At 39.6% G+C, this 21,175-nt stretch overlaps 1 protein-coding gene across 1 annotated transcript in view; it reads right to left on the bottom strand.

The window, feature by feature from the left end:
- LOC140454690 (zinc finger protein 541-like) overlaps nt 1–21,175 on the bottom strand; it is a 53,878-nt gene that overhangs the window by 20,494 nt on the left and 12,209 nt on the right. Inside the window, exons 4-12 of the mRNA XM_072549617.1 lie at nt 17,247–17,371; nt 16,823–16,950; nt 12,850–14,749; nt 10,984–11,048; nt 10,177–10,351; nt 8,834–9,094; nt 7,902–8,247; nt 5,984–6,047; nt 937–1,079 (exon numbers count right to left, since the gene is read on the bottom strand). Of these exons, the coding sequence (XP_072405718.1) occupies nt 937–1,079; nt 5,984–6,047; nt 7,902–8,247; nt 8,834–9,094; nt 10,177–10,351; nt 10,984–11,048; nt 12,850–14,749; nt 16,823–16,950; nt 17,247–17,371 (3,207 nt within the window). The remainder of the gene's footprint in view (nt 1–936; nt 1,080–5,983; nt 6,048–7,901; nt 8,248–8,833; nt 9,095–10,176; nt 10,352–10,983; nt 11,049–12,849; nt 14,750–16,822; nt 16,951–17,246; nt 17,372–21,175) is intronic.

The following is a 21,175-nucleotide window of genomic DNA, read 5'->3' as shown; positions in this document are numbered from 1 at the left end:
GACGGTTATGAAGAGGCTTCAAATGAACCTTCCCACACCCATCCCATTCCTGCTACCAGTCACATTTTACATTCTCCCCCACCAAAATATTGTCAATGGGGAGCAACATAAAAATTCTGCCCACAGTTTTAAAAATCGAAATACCTTAAAAATTTTGAGGGGGGGGAGGTGTGGGGGGGGCTTGTGGCAGAGAATAAAATTCAGTTTTAAACAAAGCAGATCTTTGAAGCTACTCAGAGTTCACATTTCAAGACTTAAACCAGATGGACAAATAATGAGTAAAAAACAAACAATAAACAGTAAGTTTTATTTTTTTAAATCACTATATTCTCTACTGTGGTTATGATGAGAGAAATTCACACTCTCTGAATGATTAAAAATTGCAAGAATATTCCATAAGACTTTCCTTGGCCTAAATTTACTAATTTTCAGTTTGTAGTTTGGGAATAAAGAACTTGAGTATTGCTAAAACAAATTTGTCAAAGCTTTTCATCTTATACTCATCATGACAATTCATAAGAATATCAAATTTTCCCCATACATTGTTATTTCATACAAATTGTATTGGTAAGTGCAAGACGAAAGGTTTTCACAAAATGCAACTTTTCTCAGAAATAATTTGTTAAATCATGTACTCACAGTTTGAGTTCCTCACATGACTACTCATTTGCAAAAGAATAATTTATAGCAGTTATAAGTCAAAACTTTCTGATCTGCAACAATACAGGATAGGATTTTCGTATTTATATCAAATAAGCTAACTACATCTAGCAGAGATTTCATGACAAACAGATTAAGGCAGCTAGCTTGAAACGCATGATCACAACATTTACTTCTGCTGCCAGAACTCTAGCTTCCAATCACCCGATGAGCTCAAGAAATTTTAAGAAAATACAAAATAATAATTTTTCAAAAGAAAAGAAATCTCAAACTTACCTCTCATCTGAGTGATTTTATTAGTTTCAATGTCATCCCATGGTTTCCAAACTAGATCTGCTTGGTGAACGCTATCATCAAGTAATGACTTGTCTTGCAGTAACGGAATCTCTGCCTGGAACCGTGTTCCAATGTTAATATGCCTAAAGCAAGTTACACAGGATGAAATGACAATTATGCTGGATCATAAGTGAATGAAATGGCCAATTGGAGAGAATGGAGAACTCTCAATCCTTCATACACAAAAATCCTAACCTCAACTAGCTTACCAATGAGGAGACACCAAAGCAAGCAAATAAATCTCAGAATTCATTACTAAGGTTAGTATATTGTTTTCCTCTATCAATTAATGGGTATTGTAGTAGCTGTGGTACTATGTTGACTGTGTCAGTAGATTCATTACCCAGAGGCTAAAGGGATCCAGAGGTCTGAATTAATGATCTAGTAAAATAAATTTAAATCCCATAAGGCTGCTGAGGAAGTCAGAGTCATAGAGATGTACAGCATGGAAACAGACTCTTCGGTCCAACCCATCCATGCCAACCAGATATCCCAATCCAATCTAGTCCCACCTGCCAGCACCCGGCCCATATCCCTCCAAACCCTTCCTATTCATATACCCATCCAAATGCCTCTTAAATATTGCAACTGTACCAGCCTCCACCACATCCTCTGGCAACTCATTCCATACACGTACCACCTTCTGTGTGAAAAAGTTGCCCCTTAGGTCTCTTTTATATCTTTCCCCTCTCACCCTAAACCTATGCCCTCTAGTTCTGGACTCCCCCACCGCAGGAAAAAGACTTTGATTATTTATCCTACCCTTGCCCCTCATAATTTTGTAAACCTCTATACGGTCACCAGCCTGTTCAGCCTCTCCCTGTAACTCAGATCCTCCAACCCTGGCAACATCCTTGTAAATCTTTTCTCAACCCTTTCAAGTTTCACATCTTTCCAATAGGAAGGAGACCAGAACTGCACGCAATATTCCAACAGTGGCCTAACCAATGTCCTGTACAGCCGCAACTCCTGTACTCAATACTCTGACCAATAAAAGGAAAGCATACCAAACGCCTTCTTCACTATCCTACCTACCTGCGACTCCACTTTCAAGGAGCTATGAACCTGCACTCCAAGGTCTCTTTGTTCAGCAACACTCCCTAGGACCTTACCATTAAGTGTATAAGTCCTACTTTCCCAAAATGCAGCACCTCACATTTATCTGAATTAAACTCCATCTGCCACTTCTCAGCCCATTGGCCCATCTGGTCCAGATCCTGTTATCATCTGAAGTAACCCTCTTCGCTGTCCACTACATCTCTAATGTTGGTGTCATCTGCAAACTTACTAACTGTATCTCTTATGCTCGCATCCAAATCATTTATGTAAATGATAAAAAGTAGAGGGCCCAGCACTGATCCTTGTGGCACTCCACTGGTCACAGGCCTCCAGTCTGAAAAACAACCCTCCACCACCACCCTCTGTCTTCTACCTTTGAGCCAGTTCTGTATCCAAATGGCTAGTTCTCCCTGTATTCCATGAGATCTAACCTTGCTAATCAGTCTCCCATGGGAAACCTTGTCGAACGCCTTACTGAAGTCCATATAAATCATATCTACTGCTCTGCCCTCATCAAGTTTGTGAGACATGATTTTCCACGCACAAAGCCATGTTGACTATCCCTAATCAGTCCTTGCCTTTCCAAATACATGTACATCCCTGTCCCTCAGGATTCCCTCCCACCACCGAGGTCAGGCTCACCAGTCTATAGCTCCCTGGCTTGTCTTTACCGCCCTTCTTAAACAGTGGCACTACGTTTGCCAACCTCCAGTCTTCCGGCACCTCACCTGTGACTATCGATGACACAAATATCTAAGCAAGAGGCCCAGCAATCACTTCTCTAGCTTCCCACAGAGTTCTCGGGTACACCTGATCAGATCCTGGGGATTTATCCACTTTTAACCGTTTCAAGATATCCAGCACTTCCTCCTCTGTAATCTGGACATTTTGCAAGATGTCACCATCTATTTCCCTACAGTCTATATCTTCCATATCCTTTTAAACTTAGTTATGAAATTAATCTGTAATAAAGATTAATTGGGGGCAGCATGGTGGCTCAGTGGTTAGCACTGCAGCCTCAAAGCACCAGGGACCCGGGTTCGATTCCAGCCTCAGGCGACTATGTGGAGTTTGCACGTTCTCCCAGCATCTGCATGTGTTTCCTCCGGGTGCTCCGGTTTCCTCCCAGAATCCAAAGATGCGCAGATTAGGTGAATTGGCCATGCTAAATTGCCCATAGTGTTCAGGGACATGTCAGTTATGTGCTTTAGTTAGGGATAAATGTAGAGTAATGGGGATGGGTTTGGGTGGGATATTGTTCAGATGGTCGGTGTGGACTTGTTGGGCTGAAGGCCTGCTTCCAAAGGCCTGTACGGATTCTGATTCTAATTCTAAAAACATCGGCTATTGGGAAACCACTGATCTTTCATAAAAATCCATCATCAATATCTACTGAAAAGGAAGTCTGCCACCCTGAGTGATATTCAACTCTAGACTTGCATCTGTCTCTGATATAAACTTGCTAGCCATTTAGTTGCATAGGCACAGCAGGCCACCTAACCCTTCAGGCTGTTCTGTCATTCCATGAGATCATACTTGGTCTGCCATCTAACTGTGCATATTCATTTTTGTCCCATAACCTTAATACTGTTAACAAAAATCTTTCAAGCTCAGACTTAAAACTGATTGAGCATTAGTTGCCATTTGTGGAAAGAGTGCAGAACTTCTACCACTGCAAAAGTTGCCTTTTATTGAACTGTGGATTTAAAAATGGGAGAAGATACTGTTGCCATTTTAAAAGGAAGTTACTGGAACCCATTGTGAGTTGTGTATATAATCTTGCTTCATTAGGGACAATTTTTGACCAATGAAAGACTTCTGGTTGGCTTTTCAACTAGGTCCAATTGTGTGCATTCAGAAGTGCTCAACACAGTAACAATTTCTTGATTAGTTAGCTATTCACATTATATATTAATGATTTAGATGATGGAATTAAATGTACTATCTTCAGATTTGTAGACAGCACAAAGCTGGGTGGAAGGGTGAACTATGAGGAAGATACAAAGATGATTCAGTGTGATTTGGACAAGTTGAGTGAGTGGACAAATGCATGTCAGATGAAATATAATTTGGAGAAATATGAGGTTATCTACTTCGGTACCAAACACGAAAGCAAGTTATCATAAGGGTGATGGATTAGAAAAGAGAGAGGTGCAACAACAACCGGATGTCCTTGTCTACCAGCTGCTGAAAGTAAGCATGTAAGCAGTAAAGGTGGGCAGTGGAATGTTGGCCTTTATAGCAAAAGGATTCAAGTACAGCAGCAGGGATGTTTTGCTGCAATTGTACAGGGCCTTAGTGAGACGCCCTGGAGTACTGTATAGTTTTGGTCTCCTTATCTGAGGAATGATGTTAGCCAGGGATGGTGTGCAATGAAGGTTTACCAGACTGATTCCTAGGATTGCAGGACTGACGAATGGAGAGAGACTGGATTGGTTAGGATTTTAATCAGGAGTTTATAAGAATAAGGAGAGGAATCTCATAGAAACCAAAAAATTCTAACAGGCCTAGACAGGATGTTTTCAACGACTGGGGAACACAGAACCAGGGGTCACAATCTAAGGATATGGGGTAAACCACTTGAGACTAAGAGGAGAAGTATCTTCACCCAGAGGATGGTGATCCTGTGGAACTCTCTGCCAGCACTGAGGCCAAAATATCGAATGTTTTCGTGAAGGAGTTAAATATAGTTCTTCGGGCTAAAGGGATCAAAGGGTATGGTGAGAAAGCTGGACCAGGGTACTGAGCTGGAGGATCAGCCATGATCATACTTCATGGGTGCAGACTTGAAAGGATCGAAGGACCTACTCCTGCTCCTATTTTTTGAGTTTCCTGGGTCAGAAATATCCAGCCTAGTGAAGGAGAAAACATCTTTCTCTCTCTCTTCCCCTCTCATACACATGTAAGTTTGTGGGGTGAATTTGCAATTGCAGAATTACATTTTACTTTGTTCAAAAACTGCATGAATCCATGTAAGATTCTGTATATCTGTTTTTTAGATTAGAATCAATCTGACCATTGTGGCACAGACAGCCTCACAGAGAGTTAACACCTTCAAAACCTTATCTGGGCAGACATGACACCAATTGTTAAAGTGCACGAGAATGTAACTTTTAAAAAAAGTTTTGAGATTTACATATGAAAGAACTGAAACCAACATGGTCATTCTAAAAGATGAGAGACTTAACAAACAATCTGGGTATTATTCAATATATAATTTCAGTTACATCACACAGTAGATTTTTGCTATAAATTCTGTGTTTTACAATCTTATTCTCCACAAGAACTTGCTGTAGGAGCAGTGCTCCGAAAGCTAGTGCTTCCAAATAAACCTGTTGGACTATAACCTGGTGTTGTGTGATTTTTAACTCTGGGAATAGGAGGCTTAATTTCGAATGTACTGCCCCTGTGTGTCATGACACAAATCGTCAATGTTTCCGAATTTCACTGCTGAGAGAGCCAGCCCTAATTTTCAAACAATGTCCTTTTAATCCTAGCCTGATCATTCAGCATCATAATCTAATCTCCTGAAGGGAAATTCAGGATGAGCAGTAAATTCTGACATTTACAATGAAGCCCACATTGGATAAATGAGCAACAGAATAGCTAACTGTCTTTGTAAATTAGGATAGTGCATGTTAGTGATCAATTGAGCTGTAGGTGGTAGGAAAGCACTTTGAGCTTGACCATCCACTGAATGCAACCCTCTCACCCATCATCTACAAACACATTTTCTAACCAAGGTCTGATGGAAATTGGAACACCTGTTGATAGGAGCCAACGTTTTACAACATCTCTGCTGGTGTTTAACAACAAGTAAAAAAATAAAGTCTTCACTCCAAAGATACAAATCACAATAAGGCTGATAGTTCCATGTTCTGGAGAGTCAATGCTAGTAAAATAGTCTGAAATTGAAAAACTAACTTACGGTTCTATGGTGACTATAGAGTCATCTTTAACCACAGAGATACCACAAATTCCATCTACACCATCTGTAAAGGACAGAATTATTTAAAGAATAATAGCAAGTTTAAATCTGCACACACAAAAACAAAATCATCAGATGTGTGCATACTCATTACTAATATCCAAAAATGTCTAAAGGCTGGGCACAGTCTTTTGCTACCAAGGTGGGTAGCTTGGAGTTGGGAAATTTCCTGGCTTGCAACACCAACCTTAGGAAAAAAAGCTCAATTGTAGCAATTTTTGTTTTAATATGGGAGAATCAAGTCCATACAAGTAGAAGCAGAAGTATGCCATTTGGCCCATCGAGCTAACTGTTGTTGCACTTAACTACACAGCCTAGACTCTCCCACAAATGGAAACTGCATCTCTGCCCTAGCAAGCCCCCTAAGAATCCTTTATATTTCAACAAGATCTCCTCTCATTCTTCAATGAGAACAAGCCAAACTTTTTCGACCTCCCCTCATAAGAAAATCTTTCCAAATCCAGAATCAGCCTAGTGAACCATCTCTGGACTGCTTCTTATGCCAGTATATCTATCTTTAGATAAAGGGAACAAAATTGTTTACAGTATTCCAGCTGTGGTCTATCGGCCTTTCCCATGACCATTGAACATGGATACTATTCATGCATAGGGACCCCTAGATCTGTTTCTGCAGTCTTTCCCCATTTAAGTAATATTTAACTATGCCAAAGAACATAACCTTACACCTCTCACATTATATTTCATTTGTCAAGTATTTCTGCCCATTCATTCAATCTGCCTATACCCTCTGTAGACTGCGTCATCCTCACTACTTGCCTTCCCAACTACTTTTGTGTCATCTGTAAATTTAGGGAGGTAAATTCACTTTCCTCATCCAAGTCATTAACACATATTGTAAATAACTGTAGCCTCAACACTGATTTTTGTGGTACTCTGCTAGCTACAATGTGATGTAAAGTTCCCTCTATCTTGCCCCAAAGTGACTCAGCCCTAACGTTATTAAATGTCCACCTCCTCACCCAGAACTGTCACTACCAGTGCAACATTAGTTCATTTCTTAAACAGAACATCATGTAATTTCTTGGATGGAACAGTCAATTTAATGTTGACCTGTTCAGTCCTTTTTCTCACCAAGCTCTGTAGGAATTGAAATGAGCCTGCAAAGATTAATTCCATTTAAGACACTTAATTAGCATCAATATAAAACCAGAGACATGACATGGCACAAAGCTGCTTGCAATCTGTTGATAATTAACAGAAAATGGTAGTCATAAATTATGGATAATGATAATGTCCCACCGGGGGCAGTAGGGAGTGTTCTCATGTTGAGCTAAAAGAACTGAGTGATAAAACAGAGGGCATTATTATATGCTATCCTTAACCTGTCCTATACCTAACTTGAACTGTTTAAAGTTAACCATGGATATCTGAAGTATTCTATTCCCCAGTACTCTCACATAGCATTTCTAAAATAAATTTAAGAGGTGTAACTTTTTTTTGCAAAAATAACACGTTGGATTGTTTTTATTTTTCTCAATGAGTTAATGGAATATCTGAGACCGCTTTATGTAAAATTAATTTTCGCCTATTTTACGATAGTTAACACTTAAGGCATTTCTCACGAATTTAAACAAATTAACGAGTTTTGAGAAGATTTGCTCAGGTGGAGGTTCTGGATGTAGGTTTGCTCCCAGAGCTGAAAGGTTCATTTTCAGATGTTTCATTACCATACTAGATAACATCTTTAGTGAGCCTCTGAAAATGAATTTTCCAGCTCAGCGAGCAAACTTATACAAATCAACTCAATTAAAATTGTATAAATTAAGTTTACACTAAAGTCTTAATTATGTATGATCAACAAAACCTTTATAATGGCATAACTGAAAAAAATGTTTACCTACAACACTGGCCAGAATTCCTTTAGGAGGGTATGTATTGTGTGATGCCTTACTTCCAGACAAAGAACAGATCCTGTTGAAGTAAAGTCCTGAGCCATGACGGATGGGACTCAACATCGGGGGAGGTGTGTATGGCGGAGGTTGAAAGTTTTTCTCTAGAAGGTGATCTGCTAAGCAAACAGGGGAACGCATATGGCTCTGGTACAGTACCATCCCTGGCAGCACCCCAGTCTGATTTGATGCCGGTGATGGGATAAAGAGAGGGTCTGGACGAGATCGCTTCTTACGTTGCTTTTTGGAATTGCCTCTACAATTTACATTTGCTTGTTTGTCTGTTTCAGTGACCTGCAACAAACAATTCTTTAAAAAGTAACAGGCATTTGAAATTATAAATTTCCAAAGTATTCATGTTAGTACAACACTGTCTGAATGTTGACCGACGTCACTACAAAATCATTAATGCATCACAACATAATTTACTGGCTCATAATAGAAGAGAAATTATGACTTTTACTGTGTCAATAGATGTGAATCTGGAAAAACACAGCAGGTCAGACAGCATCCAAAGAGCAGGAAAGTCAACTTTTCAGGCAGTGCTTTTCCAGCTTCATGTCTATTGACTCTGGCTTCCAGCATCTGCAGTCCTTACTGTCTCCGTGGATTGTACAGTGATGAAATACCTGTTTCATAGTATAATCGCAAGTCACTGAGAGATGAAAAAGAACATAAATGCTGGCAAACTGAAACCGAAGCAGAACTTCCCTCAACAGATCCAAAGAAAGTACTACATTTCAGAAAAAACTTTTCAACCAATAACTTGCTACTCATGTCCAGCTTTTTCTATTTTCATTAAGTGCTGCTTGGGTTATCATGCAAATTTATTAGTATGACTATGGCACCAAACAATTAGACAAGCCAAGACCATTCTCACCTGGGCAGAGCTGTCATTTGAAGACACTATTAGATCAGTCAATTTTGTTGTGACTGACTTCCTTGGTGTAACTGGTGAATTTTCAGATTTAACAGATGTGCCATCTTTCTTGGATTTTACAGGCACTGACACTGGAATCACTAACGGCACTGTCACATTTTCCTCAAGTGGCTTCTTTAGCAGAAGAGCACTGAGTTTATCCTCCAGATACTGAAAGAACAATCCACCATGTTCCATTTTCTCAATTCCATTATCAGTCACCTAAAATTAGAATTACAAAATGGTATTCGTCAAATTTCTTAGCAATAACCCACTAAAATATTCCAAGTTGATGATGATGATGGTGTGTATATAGACTTAGGTGCCTCTGGCAGGACAGCACAGAACATCCATCTTTAACTGACCCAAGAGGTGCTGGTCAGCTATTTTCTTGAACCACTGCAGTGACTTTTTAATAATGATTGACAACCCCGAGAGGCTTTCTAGCCCATTTAAGAAGGCAGGCAAAAGTCAATCACAATGCAGTGTGTCTGTGGTCAAATAGAGGCCAGTTCAGTAAAGACAGCTGACTTTCTTCCCTAAAGGACATGAGCAGACCAGAATTGTTTTAAAAATGACAATCTAGCGAATACAGGGGCGGCATTACTCATTGAGAAGACATGGGATTCTTATTCTGACTTTTCTATTTAAATTTTCCAGATCTTTGGTTAGATTTTAATTGGCTTTTCAAACATTCAAGTTTAGTCCACGCCCCTAAAGTATCTGTCCAGCAACATATGCGTTTTGCTACCATGTCTCCAAATATCTAACAATACTCATAATATTTCAAATTAGTGTTCTAATTGAGCAGGTCAAAAATTCCTCAGTCAGTGACAACCACACTCAAACACATGAATAAAAAAATACACAGCTGCACAAGTTTCTTAGACAGGAGACGTGGACCCCAGTAACAGAAGACAATTTTTTTTTGTACAGGGTTGGGGAAAAGTCGATTAACCAGTTGAGTTTATAAAATAATAACCTGGTCAGCTTTCATGACATTTTTTCCTGTTACCAAGTTCTCCTTTGGTCAAACTCTCAATCACAGCTTCTATGCAGTATCTATTATGCTATCAAATCAATGCATTGTGTTTCTTGTGACTAACTGACAAGAGGCATTGCCTCCTCAACAGGAATTCTATGACACAATCACAGCTGCAGCAGCACTCTTCTAAAGTCAAGAGGACTTCAGTATTTTCAGTAGCTACTGATCCACAGATTTATATGCACAGCATCACTTATGCACTGAGGGTAATTTGCTTCATTGTGACTTTTCAAAGTAGAATGTGTATAATTTTCCTAACCTTTTGTGCCTTAACACCATCTTCCAATGAAAGCTGTTTTCCCATTCCTTCTCGTGGACAAGTGTGACAGTTTAGTCCTTTTAGAAAATGGAAAACACCTTGACACCTTTCACACCTGAAGTTTTCTTCATTTTCGTCCAAATTGTGGGAAGTGCTGCTACTCACCAAGTCCCTGCTGTTGATTGAAGATTATAAAGTCAAATCAAGTTAAAAAAAAAACTCTTTAACACTGGAAGCCCCAAATACAAGGTTTGAAATGCAAAAATCAATCAGCATTTATGCTTTGTTGCCTTGCTTTTACTATATCAAGATCTAGATTTTCTCACTCTGTCAAATTTGTGGCTTTCTGCACAAATTCTGAGGATTAGTACAAATGGAATAGTGCTGGGATCTTTCCGTATCAGTGCCTTTAGTGTTGTTGCTACATTGAAGGCACATGCTAAATCCTGCGTATGCAGCAAGTAATGTATCCCACACACGTTGAATTCTTGACATCCTTCTCTGCATCCCTTTTATTTTCTAATCTCACCACATAACATTTCTGACTATAGGACAAGATCGATCATCTGCTTCCATGTGTCCCATTTTACATTTGACAGACAGTCCCCTGGAGAGTCAACTGCCCTTTAATCAAAAAGGTCAAGAGTGATCACAGTAAAATTAACAATTTATTATTTAGGGACATGAGTGGAAACCTGTATGCGCTACTCAACAGTGCTAAACTCTCCCACTCCCCAAATCAATAGAACCAAGGTCAGATGATGTTCAGCCTCTCTACATGTATTTTACTAAAGGAAAATTTCATACCACAGCACTGTTGATGATCCATCTCCCTCTTGTGGTACGCTGGAAAGGCTGTAAATATCTTCATCCTGAAAAGTCAAAGCTCATTACAAACAAGACAACAAGAGTTATAAAAGTTCTTTAGGCTGGAATGTTTCAAATTTAAGAACATATGCAGGATGAATGATTAAAAAAAGGTTTACATTGCTGAACCTTAAATGCTGCTCAGATATTTTATGTTATACAAATAAATATTTAAGATTTCAAGGTATTATTTATGGTCCCCAAAAGATGAGAATTAACATATTTCTGACCATGTAGGGGCAGCTATGCTACACCCAGCAGGGAGTGTGTTGAGAATTCTGTATTTTATCAATTTTTGTACTTGTTGACTTCAAAACACACAGTGTTCCCTTGCATGGTTTCCTTCAGGCAGCTAACAGTCTTTTGGAACTTAGGGCTGCGGATGGCAGAAAACATGGCAAAATTTACAGGAAGGCCCCTGAGCATGTCAATATTTTAATGGGCTCCCTACATAAAGACTTCAAAACTGTTTTGAAACATTTTCCATAGTTAAGACTTAAACAAAAAGGAAAGCATTTTATAAATGTAATGCTAAGCAAAAACACAGTTTGGGTTTGCTCTGACAGAGTCTGTTTGTTGTCAATTTTCACACACACAAAAATATTCAACTTGTCTGACAAGGATGACAAGACAAAAGCCAGTCATCTCATGCCCGTTTAGGATGGCCGGAGTATTAGTTTCTACCCATCCCAGTCAGAGACTCCAACCCGTGAAGTTATTAAGAATTTATTTTAGAAACACAATCCAATTAGAGCCAGAGACTTTCAATTCAACTCATGGTCTGGATTCAGAGCAGGTTTGGCTCTGTTCGCTCAGCTTTACTTGCCATTACATTTTACAAATCTTAACTTGAGTCTTCTCATGGACAAGAACTGGAGCCGCTTTTATCGGATCCTTTGTACGTGCCCTAGCTCTTCTGGAATTGTAATGTGTTGTTCCACTGGCAGGAAGTTGCTGCTGTGTGCTTTAAAAGTTGGAACAAAGCATATTCATAATGGCACACATCCACCAGCAACAGTTGTAAAACTACTTGTCTGAGGAGATCAGCTTTTATTTTTGAGCAGGTATTTTTCAGTATCATTATTCATTTCTTTGGTTCAGATCAATATGCTTCTTTTGTACTGGTGTCATTCACGACACTTCACCCAAGAAAGGCTGCCCAATTGACCCTTCCACAAAAAAAAATGGAGAATGCCCTATTCCAAACTTTATCACCACCAGCAGTGCCTGTAAGCTTTTGCTCTTGCCCAGGTTATATAACTCCCAGACCCGTGTACTCCCAAAAGTTGTAAAGCATTGCATTGATACCAGGCAGAAGAGGAAACAGTGGGAAGTGCCCTTCAGTGCATCAGCATTGCAGAGGTACTCATAACAGCACTGCGCTATAAGCAGCCACAAACTGCATTTTCCCCTGGTTGACAGTCAACATCACCTCACATGCTAGAAAATCCCCCAGTGTCAATATAACATGCAATGTTCCAGTGGGGATGAGTACTAAACTAGATCTTAAATCTACTTCCTATTCATCTTGGGTTACATTTGGAGCTCTGCAATTGCCCTGGGTTAGGAAGAGGAAATATCAGTCTAAATTCCTGTTCCTGTCCATCATGTAGAAAGAAAGATGGGCTCAAATTTGATGATCTCATAACCAATATGCCTATCAATATTCTCTTCAAAAATCTGTCACAAGGTACTGGGCAGCCGCAACCAGCTGTAGAACTGTACTGGTGCGAGAGTCAGTGCTTTTAGACATGTGAAAAAAGGCATGTATAAATGGAAAGCCTAAATGGAAATTAAGGTAATTACCTGTACATTAGCATAAAAAGATGGTTTCTGAAGACAGTCTTCCATACTCCTCGTCAAAGAATTCTGAACAGGAAAGGAGTTCATAGCCACCTGACTAGGAGGAGCAGTGCAATTGGGATCTAATTTCTGTCGTTCCTTTCGAGAAATTGACACACTCTTACTGGATTTACCTGCAATATTGTAATGCTTCACACACACATCTTTATTAGAGATTCTGCCTCTTTTGTTGCTACAGGGTGGAAGTGACCAACTTTCCAACTGCTCTGACTGTGACTGAAGCTGATTCTGAACAACAACTTCTTCACACATTGACTGAGGAGGACATTGTCCTTTGAATGGACTCTTCTTGGATTTCTTGTGACATTCTGAGATTCCCCTTAACACAGGCTGTAAACCAGTCTCTATCTGCTGGTCTGCACATTCTGTCTCTTGTGGATAGCAAGAGAGAATATTCTTGGAGAGTTGGCACTGTTTTGTTGCTTGAAACTGTAAAAATGGAGAAGTGGTTTCCTGTCTCAAGGAATGCTGGAAGTCTTGTAATAGTTCTGAGGGATGATGAGATTGGGTTCCATTATTCTGGATCTGGGATGGAATTTTCTGGGCAAGTACATGCTGGGACTGGGTAACTAGCACTTGTGACTGGCTTACCGAATTTTGGGATTGAGACAGATTGTACTGGGTATCAGAAATCAGGTGGAGCATATGGTTTTGAAATTGGTCTTGGTTTTGCATCGGGGAGGCCTCCTGATCTCCCATGTAGACTTGTGTAAACAGTGAAGTTGCTATCTGCTGTTGATGTTGCTGGTGCAGAGAGTACTGCTCCTGCAGTATTTCACGTTTCTGTTCAGGATAGGCTTGCCACTGATTCAAATTAGTTTTGTAACTCAAAAGTTGTCTGAAGACATTTCCACAAGCATCAAATTCAGACATTGATGAGTTTTCACTCTGATTCTTCGCAACAGAGGAATTTGACTGAATATCCAAATTCTGCCTTGTAAAGGCTTGGGCAAATGAGTCCAGCTTATGCAAAGCACCACTTGAAAAAGTGGCAGAAACTTCTTCAGGAGGCTGGGAATTGGGGACAATATAAGAATAACTTCCTTTGCTGCCACTGTAAGTTGCCAAGTTATTGGTCCACACAAGATCTTGACTTGGTTGTTGTCTGGTGGATCCAGTTTCATTTCTTGATAATGTATGATTTGTGTTCACATCTTGTGGCCAACTTGCTGGTCTTGATGATTCCAAAGTATATTGTGCAGGCTGCGAAGGTCTACCAGGAATCACTGAATCCAAAAGATAAGAATCTAGATTTTCTACACAGGAGACATTGGGATCTGCTACAGAAAAGTGAGAAGGGTTTACTCTGCTGTACGGATCAGTTATGTTACAGTTTAAACCAGAAGAAGAATGCTCTCTTTGCATTATGCCAAATTTGGCTTGTCTAACAGTGCTTGACCTCTCTGACAAACAAATATTTGGACTAGTAAGCACACTTGCTGTAGCATGGGTTTGTGTGGGATAGTGCAATGTAATTTTGCTTCCAGTAGCACCAGTTTCACAAGGTATTTTTTGGCTTACACTGCTCGTTAGGGGCCTCAGCATGTCTCGGTTAGGCAGACAAGATCTTTGAGAAAGAGACTCAACTTGTGTTGTCGGCCTCTGTGCCACTCCCACTTCACACTGAAGGGTCTGAGTTTGTCCACTCTGGGGGTACAGCACACCCTCTGTTGAGTCCACTTCTTTCGAGCTGTTGTCAGCAAAAGGCTCCCTCTGACAATACAAGCCATGCTGAACCTCATAGTGTCGTCGCAAAGACCGGGAGTCACAATAGCTCTTGTCGCATCCGTGTTCCATACAAACATAAGGTTTATTTTTTTGGTGTGTTAACAAATGCCCAGATCTAAGGAGAGAATGCAGAATAAAATGCCTCATTAAGTTCATCTCATAACATTTTGCTCCTAACATTTGCTAAATGATGGGATATTGCTTTGCAAGGTCATCATCGTTCTTCATAGAACTGGCCTGTATTAATAATTTGACAGATGATTGGGAACAATAACATGTACCTATTTCAAATCTTCCTTCTCCTTGTATTCTTTGATGAAATTAGCATAAAATGCATTTAGTTTCTTACCCACCTCCCTCATTTATTCACCAAGCTCAACTATGAGAAACCTTACAGTATCTATTTTTGAAAAAATTTTTTTTTTTGTAGATTTCAACTATGGGCCTCACCTACAAGTGTAAGCGATCATATTTTTTTTCTTGCATTTCAAATCAAAGTGGAAGTCAGACAATGCTGTCTAGCTGAAATACCAGGAGAGTTTTGCAATTTGGAAAAAATCAAGTTATGCTGATTTCTTTCTGTGTAAGACAATATTGCTTTTTGATGCAGTCAGATTATTATTTGAGACTGAGTGGTACGAACTGTGCTTACCCTGAAAAAAACGAGGACTGCAGATGCTGGAGATCAGATTCAAAGAATGTGGTGCTGGAAAAGCACAGCCGGTCAGGCAGCATCAAGGAGCAGGAGAGTCGACGTTTCAAGCATAAGCTCTTCATTCCTGATGAACAGCTTATGCTCGAAACGTCAATTCTCCTGCTCCTCAGATGCTGCCTGACCGGTTGTGCTTTTCCAGCACACTTTTCATCTGTGCTTACCCTTTCTACACATTTTTACTCCCATTACATCATCTGTCATACCGTATTTCTTCTGTCTGCCTTAACTGTGAATGTGGCTGCCTTATTTGCAGTTTTTCAAAGGGCGCAATTTAACTCATACAATAGGAATCTTTTCTCTATTATTTGTTAAAATGTGTTACAATAAATAGTTATTTTATGCTTCTGACAAAACTTCATCAGAACTGTCTTCATCCTGAATAGCAGTCAGTTAGACTAGTTGATTATCTTGGTGTTTAATTGGGATTTTATACATTTGGTTTGTGGAATGATCTGGAACTATTATCAGTGCTCTCTTCCCAGTTAAGTTCTGACATAAGCATCTCTGACCAGCAAGTATCAAACAAATCTCAGGCAAAATTCTTATAGCCACCAGGGCAAGATCTGTGATCCTTTCAATTTTACCTAAAACTAAGCACCGATTCCAGAAGTTAAATGCTTTGCTGGCCTCATATGCAGGTGATAACCATATTAGCATCCAGTGGAATCAGTATATATAGAAGGCAATCAATTTGTCTGGTCTCCACTGAGAATTTGGAATCTTAGCTCATGATCAAGCAACTTGAAACTAATAATTTAAAAATAAACTTTAAGAAACATTCTGTTAGTAAATGCTTACCACTTAATTCTCTCCAACTTTAACTAATACTGAATATTTTTAAACAATCAAGTCCTGTCTGAGTAACATTTTCTTCCAGGCAATTTGATATTTTGACACACATCAATAGATTTAACTTTGAATCATGGAAGGATGCAATACAGATGGACGCCATCTGGCCCATCAAGCTTGTGTCAGCTCTGAAAGAGCTTTCCAATTAGTCACACACACCTTGTTCTTTCGTCATCATTTCAAGTATTTATTCTACTAACTCTTGCAAATTACTACTGAACCTGCCACTCAAATATTAAGTAAATACTTTTGGGTATGGTTAATGTCACTTTTAAATCTGGCACCTCGTAGACTTGTAAATGGGTGGTTTTTGGTATACTCCTTTCAATATTTTTTGTTCTGTTTTCCAGATCAACCAAGACTTGTAAATGCAAATTAAGTGATTGTTTATCTCATGCAGTAGTTTGTGGGATGCTGCTGGACAGGCACTATTACGGTTACAGGATTGTAGCCTGTTAATTATATGAACACGAGGAATGGAATTTAATCCCACAGATCAAACTCACATCCAACTTGAAATGAATAAAACTAAATCTGGCATTTAGTTTCATTCCAGGTGGACAAAGCAAATCTATTGTGTGTGAAAAATAATAGAAATTCCTGAGTTACATAATGTTCACACACAAGTGGTCCTGTCTCTTAAAGGCCTTATTGCAGATCCTGCAGACATGCCGACGTTCATGACTGTGCGTCAGGTAGTGTTTGCTCAGGGCACTGGCACTGCTGAATGACTTTCCGCATTGGCTACATTCCTAAAAAAAAACAAATGAATTATCTATTTTTGCCTCATATTGATTTCAATATAAGTGTAAAACAACTCTAACAGTTAACACTTAAATTACTACTGATTTCCCTAATATATTCTATTACTGAACAAACCAGAACTTATTATTTTTGACAAAACTGGTTTGTGTTCTTGGGCTTGATGGTTTTTTTTTAAGAGCAGCTCAGTCATGTATACTGTAGATTAGAAACCTCTTGTTCCAGGTTTTTTTTTAAAAGGACTCTAAAACCACAGACTGGAAGAACAAGTGGATGCAGTGCTAACCTGGAATGCTTGCTGCGGAGAATGCCGTGTGGAGAGACGCCTTCTCTTCTGCAGCCCTCCATATTTCCCTTCACTTTTACCTCCACTTTTCTCAGGGCTATTTTTTTGAGGTACAGGACTAATACCTACAACAAAAAAGTCAATAGGAAAAACCAGCAATATTTCAGTTCTTTTTTTTGTTAAACACACATTCGGATTTTAAGTCAGATGAGTTGGACTGAAGACCAGTTTCTGTGTTGCTATTTCTGTATCATTAAACCATCCTTTGTTTATAAACCATTTGTTAAGAATGGGCAGAGTAAAAACTTAATTTCCAAATAGTGCAACTTATTGTTTGCCTTATTCCATCTTAATTTGGGCAGTCTTTTTCAGTTTATGAAAATCTAAGTCTGTCTAAATGACCATTGCACACAAGAAACCAACATTAAACCCAAGATCTCAGATTACTAGCTACCTTTTACAATTCTACCTGAAGTGATAGCATCACAGCCTCAAATGTGATGCTGGGTGGTCACTGGGTGGTTTTCAGTGTAGGTATCTGTCAGGCAATATCCCTAGAAAAGGACATGACAGTTGTTATCACTTCATTAGAATTGAAATGCTCTTGCCTGTTACAAGCATAATTTTCTGATCAGGCTATTTGTGTGTTGTGTTACAAGGTTTATTTTATCTGCCAAAATGCCCCAAAAAGAAGCTGGGCATCTATATTTAACAATGATCTCATTTAGAAAACCAGTTGTGAACTGATGATTCTTAAAGGTTGCAGCTCCTGCATGTTGTGATATTATAAATACAGTTCAATGTCAGGTTGGTATATGCCTTTTTCTTTCCAAAAAGCAACTTTCTAATCAGCAATGTACATAAAATTTCCCTGGAGTCCTCAGCCATTAATCACCTACCAAAATATTTCGAAACATTCTACTGGTTTCAGAATGGCTTCCATTGATGGTACCATCACAATGCCCCAGCACTCACGGAGATACAATCCAATATTATATTTGACTAAACAGGGAAAAATTAGTCAGCACTACAACATGTGATCACTTTCTCATAAAGCAACATTGATATGTTTATAAGACAGTCTAATTCCACCTTCATATCATTTTTCAACTTTCAATAGTTCATTTGTTGCTGAAACAGAATATTTTAATACATTCCTGACCAGCCTCCCAACCTCTAAACTTTTAGGATAACAAATAACCTGCTGCTTATGCCATAACTCACAGTGAAGTTCCAGAATCCACTGCTTGCTGACCTATACTGGCCCCAAGTTAAATGCCTCAATTTTAAAATTCTCATTGCCTTTCCTCGAATCCTTTTGTGGTCTTACCCTTTCCTACCTTTGTAACCTCCTTCAGCCTTACAACCCTCTGGGTTCTCTCTGCTTTTCCAATTCTAGTCACCTGAGTATCTCTAATTTTAAATACCACAACTGAAGGACATGTCTTCAGCTGCCTATACCCTATGTTCTGAAGTTACCTTCTCAGACCCCTCTGCTTCACTCTCCTAAGACTTACCTTGAGCTCTGCCTCTTTGACCAAGACTGGTCACTTGACCTAATTAATGGTGTGTGGCATCAAATTTTGTTTTTTGTTATACTCCCATGAAGCACTTTGGGTAATGTTACTGTACGTATGCCATGAAACTATAAACTGTTGTGTAGACATCAGGAGGGGACAGAATGTGGTTCAGATATAATGCTCACCAGAACAAAAGTTGCTGACAACAACTATTTAGGATTGGACAGGTGAGGTACCACAAGTTAACTTCCGCTACTGGAATTGAATCTTAGCCATTAGAAAAGACACAGAGGTAAACAAAAGAGTATATACAGCAAAAACATTGGCATTGTAAATATAAAAACTAAATCCATATGCATACAGTTTTGATTATATTGTTACAAAACTGATTTCCATGAAGCATCTAGCAGCTATCATAACATCCACGCTAGCGGCTTTTATAACAAAAACACGTAAATTAGAACTACCAAAGTTTGGGAGAAGATTTGTAGCTCGGGTGCTCGTTGTTGTGGTTCTGTTCGCCGAGCTGGGAATTTGTCTTGCAAACGTTTCGTCCCCTGTCTAGGTGACATCCTCAGTGCTTGGGAGCCTCCTGTGAAGCGCTTCTGTGCTGTTTCCTCCGGCATTTATAGTGGCCTGTCTCTGCCGCTTCCGGTTGTCAGTTCGAGCTGTCCGCTGTAGTGGCCGGTATATTGGGTCCAAGTCGATGTGTTTGTTGATAGAGTCTGTGGATGAGTGCCATGCCTTGAGGAATTCCCTGGCTGTTCTCTGTTTGGCTTGCCCTATAATGGTAGTGTTGTCCCAGTCGAATTCATGTTGCTTGTCTTCTGCGTGTGTGGCTACTAAGGATAGCTGGTCGTGTCGTTTCGTGGCTAGTTGGTGTTCATGTATACGGATCGTTAACTGTCTTCCTGTTTGTCCGATGTAGTGTTTTGTGCAGTCCTTGCATGGGATTTTGTACACTACATTAGTTTTGCTCATGTTGGGTATCAGGTCCTTCGTTCTGGTGAGTTGTTGTCTGAGAGTGGCTGTTGATCTAACAGCCACGCTCAGACAACAACTCACCAGAACGAAGGACCCGATACCCAACATGAGCAAACCTAATGTAGTGTACAAAATCCCATGCAAGGACTGCACAAAACACTACATCGGACAAGCAGGAAGACAGTTAACGATCCGTATACATGAACACCAACTAGCCACGAAACGACACGACCAGCTATCCTTAGTAGCCACACACGCAGAAGACAAGCAACATGAATTCGACTGGGACAACACTACCATTATAGGGCAAGCCAAACAGAGAACAGCCAGGGAATTCCTCAAGGCATGGCACTCATCCACAGACTCTATCAACAAACACATCGACTTGGACCCAATATACCGGCCACTACAGCGGACAGCTCGAACTGACAACCGGAAGCGGCAGAGACAGGCCACTATAAATGCCGGAGGAAACAGCACAGAAGCGCTTCACAGGAGGCTCCCAAGCACTGAGGATGTCACCTAGACAGGGGACGAAACGTTTGCAAGACAAATTCCCAGCTCGGCGAACAGAACCACAACAATTAGAACTACCGTTCAGGTAACAGAACAAATTAATAAATATCAGGGTAGCAGGATCCTGGCAGGAAGTTGACGCACCTATACTGAAGGTCTACTTGCATATTTGGGAGTAACAGTCCCTCTTATCTATCGTACTAATTTTTATTTCCACTCTACAATTCTGACAGCCACAATTATGAGTGTCTGGTTGAGCAAGACTAAATAAGGAGAGAAAAATAATACAGTACAGTAGATACCACACAAAGTTGCTTTTTCTAAGTAGTAGATACTACTACTGTGTGTTTATCATGGACTAGGTTAGCTTGAATGCCTTCCCAGTGGGAAAAGTAATAAAACTGGTGAATGAGACATACGGATCCAATTCATCTTGTGTACTTTAAAATGGAGAACCACAACGTACATTTCCAAGTATTCCTGAGCTTCTTTTTTCAATTTTCTTTTCAGAGTCAGAAAACAAACTCGCCTATTTAGCTATAAATCCATACCTAACAGATAACCATTCAGCAAATATAACATTAAACTTTACAGAATATGATTTCCTGTCATAATCTTTGCAGAAAACTCTGGAAAATCAGGATCAATGGCTGTTTCTACCATTTCTCAGTAGCTTCCGCCAAAAGTGTGAGAGGGAGATTGCTCAGAAAACATAGAGATTAGAGAAGCCTTTTTATTTCCTAACAATCTTTTATGCTCTTCTGAAAGAACTGACTTATGGTGAAATACAGTTGCAATTCTCTGGTATTATTGTGTGTGTATGAGACTAGGCAATGGAAGTGATCCAGCTATTTGAGTGAGAAGGGAATCACATGCACATTTTGATCCTTCCTGCATGCACGATTCACA

Source organism: Chiloscyllium punctatum, chromosome 29, assembly GCF_047496795.1.
Source record: "Chiloscyllium punctatum isolate Juve2018m chromosome 29, sChiPun1.3, whole genome shotgun sequence".
Classification (NCBI taxonomy): Eukaryota; Metazoa; Chordata; class Chondrichthyes; order Orectolobiformes; family Hemiscylliidae; genus Chiloscyllium; species Chiloscyllium punctatum.
The sequence above is the reverse complement of the archived record's forward strand: the minus strand, read 5'-3'. Positions and strand labels throughout refer to the sequence as shown.